A 14,202-nucleotide genomic window follows, 5' to 3' on the forward strand; every position below is an offset into this window, starting at 1 on the left:
ATATATCTTACTGGGTTGACCCAGCCACTTTGGGCTGTTCCCAACAAAAAGTAGTAAAAACACAACACAGCATCACACACTAAAAACTTCCCTGAATAGGACTGCCTTCAGATGTCTTTTAAAAATCACATAGCTGTATGTTTGACATCTGCTGGGAGGGACTTCCATAGGGCAGGAGCCACTACCCAAAAGGCCCTCTGCCTCTACCCCACCACTGAGCCTTTCTGGTAAGTGGCAGTGACACTGCTGCTGTGAGGATGGCAGTGTGCTGCTGCTCTGTCTCCCTGCCAGCCACTATCACTCAGAAGTCTTTGTGAACGATCCTTCAGATTATCGGGGAAGACATGAGGCTGCCTTTTCTTATGTTTCTTACAATGTGTAGTTCTGCTGTGAGAGTCACAAGGAATTGTATGGTCGGAACAGCATGCATGCATTAAAGCAATCTACTTGAACAGTATGAAACAGTGTCATTGATGCATTCTAAAGATTTATAGTGCTTATTAAACATTCATGAAGACTTTGGCCTTGTCAATGCCAAATCTATGCTAGGAGCAAATAATATATTTGTGCCTTTGGACACAAACCACTGCATATCTGTGGGTTGGATAAGGTGATATTCCTACTCTGATAATAGCTTCCCTACAGAAAAACAATTTATACTGCAGGAATATGCAACATGGACAGTAGCTTGTTTTACCATAGGTATGCCTGGCAGGAATCCATAGGCAGTGGCAACTTCCTGTACAAATGGTGGACAAAGGTGGTGTGTGTGTGTGTGTGTGTGTGTGTGTGTGTGTGTGTCACTGTGGTGTTTTTGCAAGGTTTTATTTTGATTTCTCTGTAGGTATCTTCAAATATGCTGAGTAGCCATGTGGTTTTGCTCCTTTCCTTACTTGTCCTCTAGCCATGGATAAGAGAGAGCACCGGCATAAATCGTTGGATACATCACATTTGGGATTGGCTCGATATTAACTTGACTCAGAGAAGATCAAGCCTGATTCAAACTTTACAGTTGCAATGGTGGCTGATGTTCCTGTAGTTGGTTCACATATCATTTGGGCAGCATATGAGTTGTCCAGATAACACATCGCCCCTATCCTGCTTCCTCTTGATCAAAACCACTAATGCTTACATGGGAAACACCCACATTGTTTTGTCAAACCATACTCAGATGCTACCAGTGCAATGGGGAGCTGACTAGAGGGAAACGGCAGATGACTCAGATGCAACTTGAGCTGTATCAAAATTCAAAGTATATTTAAATGAAAGAATGATTGAGCCTGAGGATGGGTAAATGTGTTTCAGCTAAGAGAGTCACCTTCCCTTGTGGCCATCACACTCTTATGATGGGATTATGGAAAGTATGTTCAAAACCAGTCACAACAAAATACTGTTTGGCACACACATATTACTGCATTATTTATTTCTGTTTTTGATGTAGTTCTGGTTACACAGGAATTCAAAAAAGTATTTGGGACAAAGCCAACATATTTGATCTACAGGACTGAGCACTGAATGAATAGTGCAGAGTTTTCTGCCAGTGTATGATAGGGAGTTTATAAATATTACTCAGACATGAGAGAATATGAAATTGCAATATAATATCCTGGTGAACCTCAGAAGGTTAAATTCCCAAAAGACCAGGACTATGTTTGATCCTGCCCTAGAAACTTGGAAGAGGATGGGTGAATTTAGATATTCTGGTTTGGAATATTCCTTAATAAGGGAAGCCAGAATGAATGACAATATATATACATGCTTGTGTGCTAAAGAAGAGATGTTCTTGCAGTCGGCTGACCTATTTTTAAGTTAGAATAGAGAACAAGCAGCAGCTCTTGAAGTCTATTTTAAACGCCTTTCCATTTTTGGCAAAATAGAAAAACTGCTTTTTATAATGCCATGTAGCAGTTGAATTATCTACCTATCCTCTATCATAGAAACAGCATAAGTGGATGGGATTTGTTTCTTCTAGCTGGCTATGAGTTCCTTTGCTTGCATGAAGACTTGAGAGTGGTATTGCAAATGACCACACAGCCTTCTCCAGTAGTGGGAATATATCCAGTTGGAACTGAGTATGCCTGATTTCTGTTGGTTCTAATTTTTGTTTATTTTTATTTGTATAAAAATGTATGCCTCATCCTCCAAGTCCATACGCACTGCACACTTGACATATAGCCCCACCCCTTTCAGATTATAGCCTTTGGGGGAAAGAAAGGACACGTTTTTAGCTGTTTTGACTTTAAATACAATTGAATCCTGTATTTACAACTTGTTAGATTGCATCTTGAAGAAATATCCATGTCTTGTGGTTTTAAGAAATTGGTGGAGGTAAAGATGGCAATCATTTTCTCTAAACATCTATTTACACTTATTTTCTTGCCCTTAACTTTGAATCTCAGAGATTCTCAAATGCATTTCAAAGTATATCCTGAGGAAATAGTCAAGGCAGTTTTGCCTATTATCTTACCTCAATTCTCTGCAACCTGGTTGACATCTGCATTTAATGTGTTTCAGCACACCAAGAAGACCAGATCAATCGGACCCCTCCTTTGGACAGAGAGCAGCTTCCCCATCCCCAAAACCGGCTGCTCAGACCAGCGAAAGCACAAGAGAGATGAGGAGCCAAGGGCAGACCCCCCAACAGGCTGATGGGCCAAGGAGGACACTCCAAGTGGACAGCAGGAGCCAGAGAACAGGGCGTTCACCGTCTGTGTCACCGGATCGAGGCAGCACCCCTACCTCACCTTATTCTGTCCCACAAATTGCACCCCTTCCTAGCAGCACACTCTGTCCTATATGCAAGACAACAGAACTCACCTCCTCTCCCAACCAGCCAAACTTCAACACCTGTACACAGTGTCACAACAAGGTCTGCAACCAATGTGGATTCAACCCCAACCCTCACCTGACTGAGGTAATACATAAACTGAACATTTTGATCAAGTTATGGGGCATCATTACTTGATTTCTGTTAGTATGTCATAACTCAGGTGAGGGCCTCCTTGCACTGTGTGATATGAAAAGGGGAGTCTGGAATTCAACCTTTGCGGATAGTTATTGAGATCTGAAACACTGAGTGATGTGTGTATGTGATGAAGGTGGGATGAGAATGGTTTAGAGGACTGGGGAACTATAGTGTTTGTAGTAATGTCATCAAATAGGGGCATATGCAGTTTTGTTGAGAGCTTGGTTGTGTACACCTGGCTAAACTGCAACTAACTTTTCTAAATGAATTCTGTCAACCAAAACATTTTAGCTCCTTCATCTGATACTCTTCTTGAATCTCTTTTTAAGTTTTCTTATGGTGAATCTTTTTCTACCTTTTGCAATAAGAATAAAAGAAAGAGTGAAAGTATGAAAGGGAAGGGAGAAAATGTGATACAGTTTTGCTTCAGTCAACAGGCTTGTTACTAGCTAAAGATTGCTAACACTTGCATGAAGCCTGATATACTCAGATTTTTGTGTGTGAATGGGGCTCAGATAGCTTTGAGGCTTGATGGTTGTGAAATTCAGGAGCAACAGAAGAGAATCTTTCCATTGGCTGTTGAGTAGAATAGGGAATAAAACTAAGCATCTGAAGAGCTCAGATGTTATAGTTGTTATGTTATGGTTGATTTGGTCCTCTGATGTGACATTTTTAGAGAGTGGTTTTAAATTATGCTTTATTGTGAAATAAATCTGGAGTTATTACTTATTCATGGTGAGGGATCCATAGATCCTTTCTGAGGTTATCTCTTCTGCTGCAGTGATATCACATTTTCCTAGCATTCATTCTGCAATATTTGGTACTGGGGAAAATTGGTTACAATCTCTTGTGTTGACAAACTTCCCCTGAAATACCTTTGATTTTCTCCTTGTTAGGTATGTGGCACTCAAAAGACTTGTCTTCAGCTTGCAAACAGGCTAACCAACTGTAGCAGCTCCCAAATAGTTCTTGGCCACATTCCCTGGACACCAGTCCTTTGATTTGTATGAAAAATACATCAGGGTTGCATAACCAGACTTTGGGCCAAGCTAGACAGTATGTGAACGACATGATTGTAATTCATGTTCCTTAATTCTAACCCCTTAAATTTGATAAGATTAAGTTAGGGTACTCTTAAACTGGGGTACTTCTTACTCTTCTATACTTTAAAACCAATTAAGTATTTCTCTTTGTTCAGGTCTCTAGCACCTAAATGTGTGGGATAGAATATAGGGTTGGTGAGAGTGCCCTTTAATTTTCTAGTCTGGGGAGGTTCTCCTCTGACTCTTATCATCATAATTATTTATTAAATCAATGTGGTGCTTTTGTTATTAAATGGTTTTGCTTACTGACTGATATATGGTATTTTATTGTACTCTGTTGCATGTGCTACGTTAATGCGCTGCTCACTGCTTGGCGGGCATTTGCATTGAAAAGCAGCATATAAATAAACTGCATCATCATTTTTATGTTATTATTTTCCTATTGTGTGATAGGAGAGAGGCCACAAGTATTAAAACTATGGCATGCAGGAAGCATGCTGGTAGTTAACCCCTTTGCTGCACTTCCAACAAATCTAGCATCTCCTGTGCCAAATAGCAGGTTTTTTAGGGTAGTGGGCTTTGACATGGGGAAGGAGGGACCCACCCTTCACATTGTCTTGATTGCCTCTGTGGCTGCTATTTAATTAAAAAATACCTAAATATATGAAGAGCAGTCACACAAACATAGGTGTATTTCCTTGATACAGTGGTACCTCGGGTTACATACGCTTCAGATTACATACGCTTCAGGTTACAGACTCCGCTAACCCAGAAATAGTACTTCAGGTTAAGAACTTTGCTTCAGGATGAGAACAGAAATTGTGCTCCGGCGGCGGCGCAGCAGCAGGAGGCCCCATTAGCTAATGTGGTGCTTCAGGTTAAGAACAGTTTCAGGTTAAGTACGGACCTCCGGAACGAATTAAGTACTTAACCCGAGGTACAACTGTATATTATTGTGTGAAGCCCACAGAGCAAATCATTCCATTGCTTTGAATCCTTCAATAGGTGCAAGGGATAATAGAGTGGGCGGAGAATGTGAGGTAAGTTGATCGAGGCAGGGTGGAGTACGCCATTTTGTTAAACTAGTTCAGTATGGTTCGCCCCCACATCCCACTGGTCTGAACATGAGTACGATAGCCCAGCTAATAAGATTCTCTAGTTATACCAGTTCCTTATATAATGTTAACTCACTTGAGCATCTCTCAAGCAGGGAGATAACATAATACATTATCCTTCATCTCACAGCCTTTCATTTGTGATTTAAACTGGATGAATTATTTGTTGCAATGTTTTGCTATCTGCCCTTTTTCATTTCAAAATTGTTTACATATAATTAAAGATGCATTACCCTAACCACTGTTACTGCTCAACCTCCATTTATTTCAATGGAGTTTGAAATTAATGGAGTTTGTGCAGCAGCTGCGCTTGAATTATGTCCCGATTTTGTTAATGCATATTTGCCTGAGTACTTTATGTGAAATATATTTTGCAATGAATGTTCATTATGCTTTTCCATTTAGATAAATGAAACTGACTTTTCTGAATAGTATTAAACAGTATGGAAAGGTTGGGAATACACAAAAGGATCTATAAATCAAATGCCATACCGTACTTTTCTGTCTATAAGACGCCCCCCCCCATGTATAAGAAGCCCCCTATTTTTGGGGACTCTAAGAGAATGTGGGGAGATGGCACAGAATTGTTAAGCTCTTTTTGTGGAGGATAGCCCTGAGTTGTTGAGCTTTTTTTGCAGAGAGTTTTAGGGGGGTTGCTCACCTGCACGTCTTGTAAAATCCACCTCCCGTCTGTCCCCTCGCCGGCAGAAGCTGCCAATTGCCTGCCCAATTGCCGCAGTGTCAGCAAATCAACAGCACCCATTGACACAGCAACCAATAACATGCACAATAGCGGCTAACAGCCGCGGCAGCAATCAGTCAAACGTTCACCCTATGCACTACCCATGTATAAGACCCCCCCCCCCCACAATTTTGGGGGCATTATTTTTAAAGAAAAAAAACCTTGTTTTATACATGGAAAAGTACGGTATTTGTCGGCATATTTCGTAATTTGCCCATTTTACTTTTTGTTCTAGCAAGGCACAAAACAAATCAGCTTGGAAAACTTCTGCTTCCTTTCTTTGTCATTTAGGAGGATTTATATCAGGGGTGAAAAATCTCTGGCCCTCCAGATTCTGACCATTGGGCTTTCTCACTGGGGCTGATGAGAGTTGCTGCAGCAACCTCTGGAGAATCACAGGTTCACTCATTTAAATGAAAATTAGCAAAAAAACCCCAGCAAATCCAGGCTGGTGAACTATATGAGTGACTATTTTAGATAAGGAAGTAATCCTAATTGTGGAATATGATGCTTGTGAATTTGAAAGAGACCAATTTGAAGGGCTTGATTATTGTTTATCATGTGAAGTGTTGATGCCACAGAGGATGTTTTGAGCAGCCACACTGAGCAGGCCTCTGATTCCATATTTTGACTGTACAAGCAAATAAGTATGTTAAGCTGCCTTTATCATAAAATGCTTCAAACCTGTTTGTTTGTTTGTTTGTTTGTTTGTTTGTTTAACAAATATACCATCTTTTACCCACAGGTCTCAGGGCAGTTCACAGAATAAAACTAGAAAATACATAATAAAAACAACAACAACCCAATAACCCCCCCTCCAAAAAAAACCTCCACATGTCAAAAAAGGCATCAGCACTGTAGGGATGTTGAACTGACATCATGTCAGCACATGTGTTTATTATTGTAGTTTTAAAGCCACAAAGTAATTTATAGGACAAACCAGAGACAATATATTGTTATGAATGCAATTTTTACACACACACACACACATGCGCACACAAACACAGTCACTGACGGGGGATCTATTAACAATGGTCTCTTCTGGTTTACTACCCTGTAGAGTTGCGATACTTTGAAGAGCAAAAAAAGAGGATGCTATGACGACTCTCATTTTAAATACCCCTTCTATATGTAGGCTATAGAAGCTGTGATACATTGCTGGGGGGGGGGGGGCAGGAGAAGAGAAGATGAAAGCAAGTCTTCAGCCACCAGTTATGTCTATGTCTCATCCAGAAAGTATATCCAGAGACATTTTGGCAAATTTAAAAAATCCACCCGGACAGATATTTTACCCCAGAAAAAGAGGACATGTCCTGGAAAAAGAGGACATATGGCAACCCTACTACTCTGTCACTTTACAAGGTGGAAGAATATTAACTGTTAATATCCAGGGACAGAATACAAGGGCTAACAATGAAGGAGAAATCATTTTCTGAACAGTAATGGTTTCTGTTATATAATGTATTTGGGGCAAATCTTCTTCGGATGCCTCTTATAATTCTCGCCTTTGCAAATGAATGACTTGGTGTTAAGCCAGAAGGCTATTTTCAGGAAATTTTCAGGAAATTCTTTTCCTTAAACGATAGTAGTGCTATCATTCCTTTAGCTTTCTGATTGACTGACAGGATGAAAGCTTTGCTTCTTGAATTTATTGTTGCCTTTTTTTTGTAGTGGAGATAATCTGTAGGCTCTTTTGCTTTTTAGATTCCAGTGAACATTAAGGTGGATAAAACAAAGTTGCTAATTTACAGAATTAGTCCCCTGCCTCCCTCAACATATATCTCAATAGATTTCATTTGCTTATCTGCTTAAGGCATCATCTGCACTATATGTTTAAAGCAGTACCATACCACTGCTTGTTGGGGGTGCTGAGAATCATTAGAAGACCCCTATTCCCCTTGGAAAGCTGCAGTTCTCAATAGGGGTTTTAACAACCAATCTCTCTCCCTTGGGGACTCTGGGAATTGTAGCTCTGTGAAGGGAAGAACGATCTCCTAACAACTCTCTGAACTACAGTAACTACAGTTCCCAGGATTATTTGGGGGAGGTCATGGTTTTTCATAGTGGTATAGCAGTGCTTTAAATGTGTAGTGTTGATGGGACCATAATAACCAGTGCAGTATATAAAATACATTTTTTCTTCTCTGAATCATTTATGCATTATGCTTGATGATCCCAGTTATGCTTTTATAAAGTCAGTTTGGATCTCTTTGATTATAATATACTTTTAAAAATACACATGTTGGTCCAGATTCTTGAGTGCAGAAGTTTTGTATTCTACTTTGTTTCTCCCCAAAAAGGCTCTAGTGTGGTTCTAATACCATAATTTGTATTTCCTTTGCCCCTCATCTTCAGTCTTCTGGTGAAAATAATTCTAAATAAAGTACGAGCCTTTCATGTGAGTTAGTTTATACATTTGCAGAATGAGTTTGCAGAAGTAACAAGGAGTAATTGTAAAATTTACCATTAATTAGGCCACACTGGATTAACACGTCCAATTTAAGAAGCACGCTAACAAGCCGAAGAAAATGGCACTGTGGAAAAGATTTAGAAACATTTAGGGATCAAGACTATTTAGGCTGTGAGAAAAGGCAATTAAATGACTACTTGATAACAATCCATTTTCAGATCCTTAAAGGTGACCATAAAGATGATAAAGAACAGTTGTTATTCACTGCTACAATCCACAGGGTTAGAGGCATAGATTTTTGTGGCAACTTTGCTTCAGTTAGGTGGTTAATTGAAAGAACAAGTTTCCTAGATACTTTTGGAACCACCTAAAGGCCAAACTAGAAGCATCTCATGGCCAAACAGACAACGGTGCCCCTAAATGTAGGGTTTTAAAACATAAGTTGCCAGCGTAGAGCCCCCAATCCAGAACATGGGGCATAAAGTTTTAAATTATTTCTGCCAGGGAAGAAATAATTCAGATGGGAGTGAGTTTTACTGGTGGTTCTCATGGGTGGGTGGGTGGGTAGGTGGGTGGGTAGGAGAAGCTCTGTCCAAAGCAAATAGGAGTCTCTTTGAAGAGGAGATGAGGTTTGAGAAATCATCCTCTACTTTTTCAGCTGATGGTAGGACTAGAAAATTTTTGGGATCCTTCCCAAACTTGATTCACTGCTTGTTTGAATAGCTCAGATTCTGTATTCCAGTCTGTGTTAAACACAGTTTAGCAAACTTTTTTACATCCATGGAAGTATGATGAGTTGATTTAAATTGTTCCACAAGTGCATGCTTTAAGTGCTGTGTTTACCAGGTTCTCCAATGCCTGATAATTAATCATGATGCTTGAGCATGGATTTGCTTAGGAGTGTTAGCAAGGTTATGAACATCCTTTGACATTACTTTGCTACTTGGAATGTTGATAATTTAGGGAACTACAAATTAAGTGCAATCTTCAAGGTATTTACACCCACTTGGCATTTAATTTTTCTTTGCATGAGAGGAACCATATTTTCTTTCATTGCTCTGTGCTTAGATAGTTGATTAATCAAGCTACTGCTCATTCTGAACCCAGGTAGAATCTGTTTTCCCAACTATGGTAGCATCACTTTTGAATCATGTCAGGCTTAATTGTTTTAGTTTTGAGAAGAATGCTGCTGACTCTTATATCTGTTCAGTTGAGGCTAGGACCCGAACCAATAGGTTCAAGTTACAGGAAAGGAGATTCTGACTAAATATCAGGAAGAGCATTCTGACAGTAAGAGCTGTTTGACAGTGGAACAGACTCCTCTGAGTGGTGGTGGACTGTCCTTCCTTGGAGGTTTTTAAGCAGAGGTTGGATGGCCACCTGTCATGGAGGATTTAGTTGAGATTCCTGCATTGCAGGGGGGTGGACTAATGACCCCCGGGCCCCTTCCAACTCTATGATTCTATAGCTAGCCATACTAGTTAGTGAATGAAACATCAGCCTTAGATGCAGCCACAGAATGTAAAAAAGGAAGAGAACAAAAAGTGACATTTTTGGTTCAGTATAAAGAGGGCTTTTAAATTTTATCTGAACATTTATATCCTGTTTTTCTATAATAAAATCAATGTAAGCTGGTTTAGAATGAAAGTACAAAAAAAAAATTGGGGAAGAAACCCAAAAGCAGCACACATAGTCATAAAAACCACATCAACAGCAGAAGAAACAGGGGTGCCACCCATACTGTTGTTTAATATGGATAGTGAGCTTTCTGTACCTTCATTAATTCTCCATTGTCCAGAGGGAGAATGTCATATGGACAATGGAGAATTAATGGAGATTTAGGAAGCTTGCTACCCACATTAAACAACAGTATGAATGAACCTGATCTTTTTTAACCATATATTCCTATAGTTGCATATTTTTTCTGAATTTCTTATAAAATTGATTTCAGATCACTTTTTGTGTGATTAAAATAATAATAAAAATAATCTGAAACATGCTTGTTAAAATATGTTTCAAGGATTAAACATCAACTTTGATGTTAGGCCGGGTTTTTGTGTTTCTCTGTGTTATAGCAGTTGACTGCAGCGATGATATGTTTTTATGCAACTGAAAGTGCTGTTGTATAACTCTTTATTCATTCATATGGGTTTGGAACATCTCTTTCCTTCTGTAAATGGAATAGCATTCACTTTTACAAAATGACTTTTCTGCCTCCCGCTTCGCTTTGTAGCACATTGTGCTCCACAGAAATCTGCTGCTGGGGGTTAGGGAACTCTCAGGAAAGGATGTTATGGGGTGGGGCTGTAGATAAGAGGGGGGTTGGTTGGTGGAAATCACTCCTTTCCTTGTGTGAATGGAGGAGCAATGTAGATCCAAACTATTGTCCTCTTGATTTGACCTTTGGCCAGTAATTATTTTTTGTTTATATTCAGAATTAACCTACTCCGACATGATGCAGCAAAGGAGAATGTTATATATGTGGGCAGAATTTTATCCCCTTAAAAAGCATGGTTTATGGCCTAAGCTTACCTTGATAATGCCCTTCATCAAATTGATTATACCCTCTTTACATCCTTTATCAAACATTTTGTTAAAAGTTTTTTCTTGGCTGCTGCCCATAGGTAATGAGGAGGCTACCATGAGCCTGGATGTGGACAGCACATTAAGCCAAACCTTGGCTTAGTTCAGCATGGCAGTAAAAAATGGTCAGGAGGAGCAAAGTTGAAGTGAGCTCCTCTGCAAGAGCTCACACATTCACACCATCTTGGTAAGACATAGTTTGCCTTACCGGTGCTGTAATTATAAACTATAAACCAGTCTGAAAATGTTTGTGAATGGTTTTGTGAGTTATATTAAACCCTTTTCCCATGCTGTGTTGAATTCCAGAGGGCAATATCCGCTAATTGAGATTTCATCTTGTTGCATTTTCATCTTCTTACTCTTTTATTCAAGAAATAAATAAGCATCTGGCTTTCTTTTTATATCTGCTGCAGTATCTGACTTCTAAATATACCTGTTCTTTTAAGTCTTCTCTAATTTGGTATTTATTTTCTGTCCCCTCATTTTCATCATCTCTTTTATTGAGAAGGAACTGCAGGCTAACAAGCCTTTTACATAATGGCCTATTTCTCAACTTCATTTCTCTGACTGCAATGCCATACACCCAGATACTTGGCAGTAAGTTTCATCAGAGCAGGACTTATTTCTAAATAGAGAAGTATAGGATTCTGCTGTCATTCTATTAAAGAGAAATAACAAGTTATCCCCATTAACACAGTGTACAATTGTTCAGAACCTTTGATAACATCTAAGGTTGCTTTATGTGCAAACAGTTCCAATTGCTCCTTCCTCTCCTGCTCTGGTTCCCTCCTCTCATTTACAGAGTGGGGAAGAATAATGAAAGGAGTGTTTTAACTAAACAAAAAGATGAAGCAAGTGCTAATAAAAATGTGTTGGATACATTATTCACAACGAATAAGGCAATTAGTTCTACCGACAGTCCTCTTTAGATTGTGTCATCCACATGTTCTGCCTCCGATATAAGGAGTGAGCAAGACTAAGCAGGAGTTCTGCAACATTTAAGAGGTATGATAAACAGTATGGGCGTTTCAGATTGAAACATTACGCTTTCTTCAAAGGATGTAGGCGTGTGGCTTTCTGTGTGGGAGAGGGAACATGGGGGTGAAAAGTAATTAAAGCAGCAGGTAGCAAAGGCAACAACTTTGGATGTATTAAAAACAGCATGCTTTCGTCTTTGCAATTGCTGCTTTGCCAAGGGCAGCGGGAAGAGCCTTGAACAAGGGTAGCCAGATGTGCCAAGATTCCAAATGCATAGTTTTAGGCAGCTGTTGAAGCATGCATTTGTGATATCTGCCATTCAAATGATCTCAGTTGTTTCTAATTAAAAGCAAATTCATATTTGTATCAGCAGAACCCCTAATGTCAACCATTGGCGCTAGTGACTTGAAAACTGAAACCTAGGTGGCTTTAACTGACAGACCGCAATATGTTCAGCTGTTTTAAGTCTGACTCCATAGCGGCGGATTCACAGGTGAGCCAGTGATATATATATCTGCTCACCATTTAGACACTCTAGTCATTGCATCTACAAACTAAGTATATTGGTGTAGAATGGTGTGAATCAGAGTTTCTGCAAGGCATACCCATATACATACCTGGATCTGCAAATAGCTGCTTGCACTGTAAATCCACCATCCAGTATTTCTAGTGTTCTGCGGTGCAAAAAAAAAAAAAAAAAAAAAAAAGAAAGCTCCAGATGCATACTGCAATATAACTTAAAATACTAAGAAATGAAATTTGATCTCTACAAATGCAAAGAAAGCTTACTATATTTTGGGCATGTCATTTGCAGTACATATTCTCAAATCCTGGATAAAGTTTCTTGTTTCCCCCCAACATACTGTAGCTCTTCCGTGATTTGTTTGTTTTGCTTTTGCAAATCTTGACAGTTTGTAACTTGAAATGTTTCATTTAAAACACTGGGGAAGAAAGAAAATACTCTAAAGGGCACATTACATGAAAATGTACATACAAAACTCCAGCATTCTGGAGCCCCATAGCGGGGAAATTAACTGCAGTAGGGAATGGCAGCAGAATAATGTTAGACAATGCATCTGTTCCCCCACTCCACATTATGTGGAGATACATGGCCTACCACTTGTGTGCCAGCCCTGACCCATCTTGGCTGAAAACATTTGAGGGGCAAAGCCTGGTAGGGTGTCTAATGGCTCATTAAGACAGATTGGTTCCAGCAACCTGAAAGGAGGAAGTACTCTGATCGTTGTAAATAATTTTTTCTTGGGATATAAGGGAAAAAACCTTTTCCATAATCGCTTTTCATTACAAGAAGAAGCTGCTGAAGTATTGTTACATGCAGTTGTATGTATCTGTAGCTTGTTCCCCAGAATTCTCACTGAAAATCATTATTCAGTCTCGGTTAAGCTATTACTCTCAGCGTATTTTCAATAAGAAGGAATGAGATATTAATACATTCTACAGGTAGAGGCAATTGTCTTACCCTGTGCCTCCATGTCCAGGGCACTAGACTGGTTTAAAAGCATCTCTGGCATTGTATTAAGAGAACTAGAGAACTATTTATTTTCCTTACTTCTTGTCTGCGAAACTGAGCTGTTTTTCTTCAAGCTTTCAAAAAAACAGGCAGAGATTAAGTATGTTGAGCCAGCAGAAGTAGTTGTGTTAATGAGCAAAGCGATAAGAGAACAGAAAATCGGGAATTATATTAGGCATCTTAGACTAAAACAGATGACATTTCCAGTTGTATTCACTAGTCATGTCTGAGACATCTGCCTTTATTTCAAAGGAGCTGCTGTTTTAAGTGGACTATAAAAACAAGAAATTTTAAGCTTTGATTTTGAAATGTCACTTTTATAGGTCCTGTGACTATTTTGAATCAAAAATAGCCTTAAGCAGGGGTAGGCAACCTAAGGCCTGGGGGCCGGATGCAGCCCAACTGCCTTCTTAATCCGGCCCACAGACGGTCTAGGAATCAGCGTGTTTTTACATGAGTAGAATGTGTCCTTTAATTTAAAATGCATCTCTGGGTTATTTGTGGGGCATAGGAATTTGTTAGTTTCCCCCCCCAAAAGTGGCCCACCACATGGTCTGAGGGATGCTGGACCGGCCCACAGCTGAAAAAGTTTTCTGACCCCTGGCCTAAAGGATGTAGGTTTGTACTACAAATTTCCATATGAAACCAGTGTGTTCATCTTATTTATTTATATATGTTACATATTTCACAAGATTTAGATACCACTTGATTGTATTGCATTTAAGTTTATTACAAAAAAGAAATAAAATTATCATTTAAAACATTAAAAAATAGTTAAAATCCACAATAAGCTTAAAATCCAGATTAAAACACATGCCAGCATTCTAAAGGTCTG

General features: G+C 39.3%; 1 protein-coding gene across 4 annotated transcripts in view; it reads left to right on the plus strand.

Annotated features, from left to right (window-relative positions):
* The window catches only part of BSN (bassoon presynaptic cytomatrix protein), a 196,539-nt gene that overhangs the window by 22,019 nt on the left and 160,318 nt on the right, over positions 1–14,202 (plus strand). For all 4 annotated transcript variants that reach the window (XM_080996376.1, XM_080996375.1, XM_080996378.1 and 1 more), the window contains exon 2: positions 2,515–2,914. In XM_080996376.1, the coding sequence (XP_080852502.1) occupies positions 2,515–2,914 (400 nt within the window). The remainder of the gene's footprint in view (positions 1–2,514; positions 2,915–14,202) is intronic.

The sequence above is a fragment of the Podarcis pityusensis genome (assembly GCF_964106645.2).
Source record: "Podarcis pityusensis genome assembly, chromosome: 2".
Classification (NCBI taxonomy): domain Eukaryota; kingdom Metazoa; phylum Chordata; class Lepidosauria; order Squamata; family Lacertidae; genus Podarcis; species Podarcis pityusensis.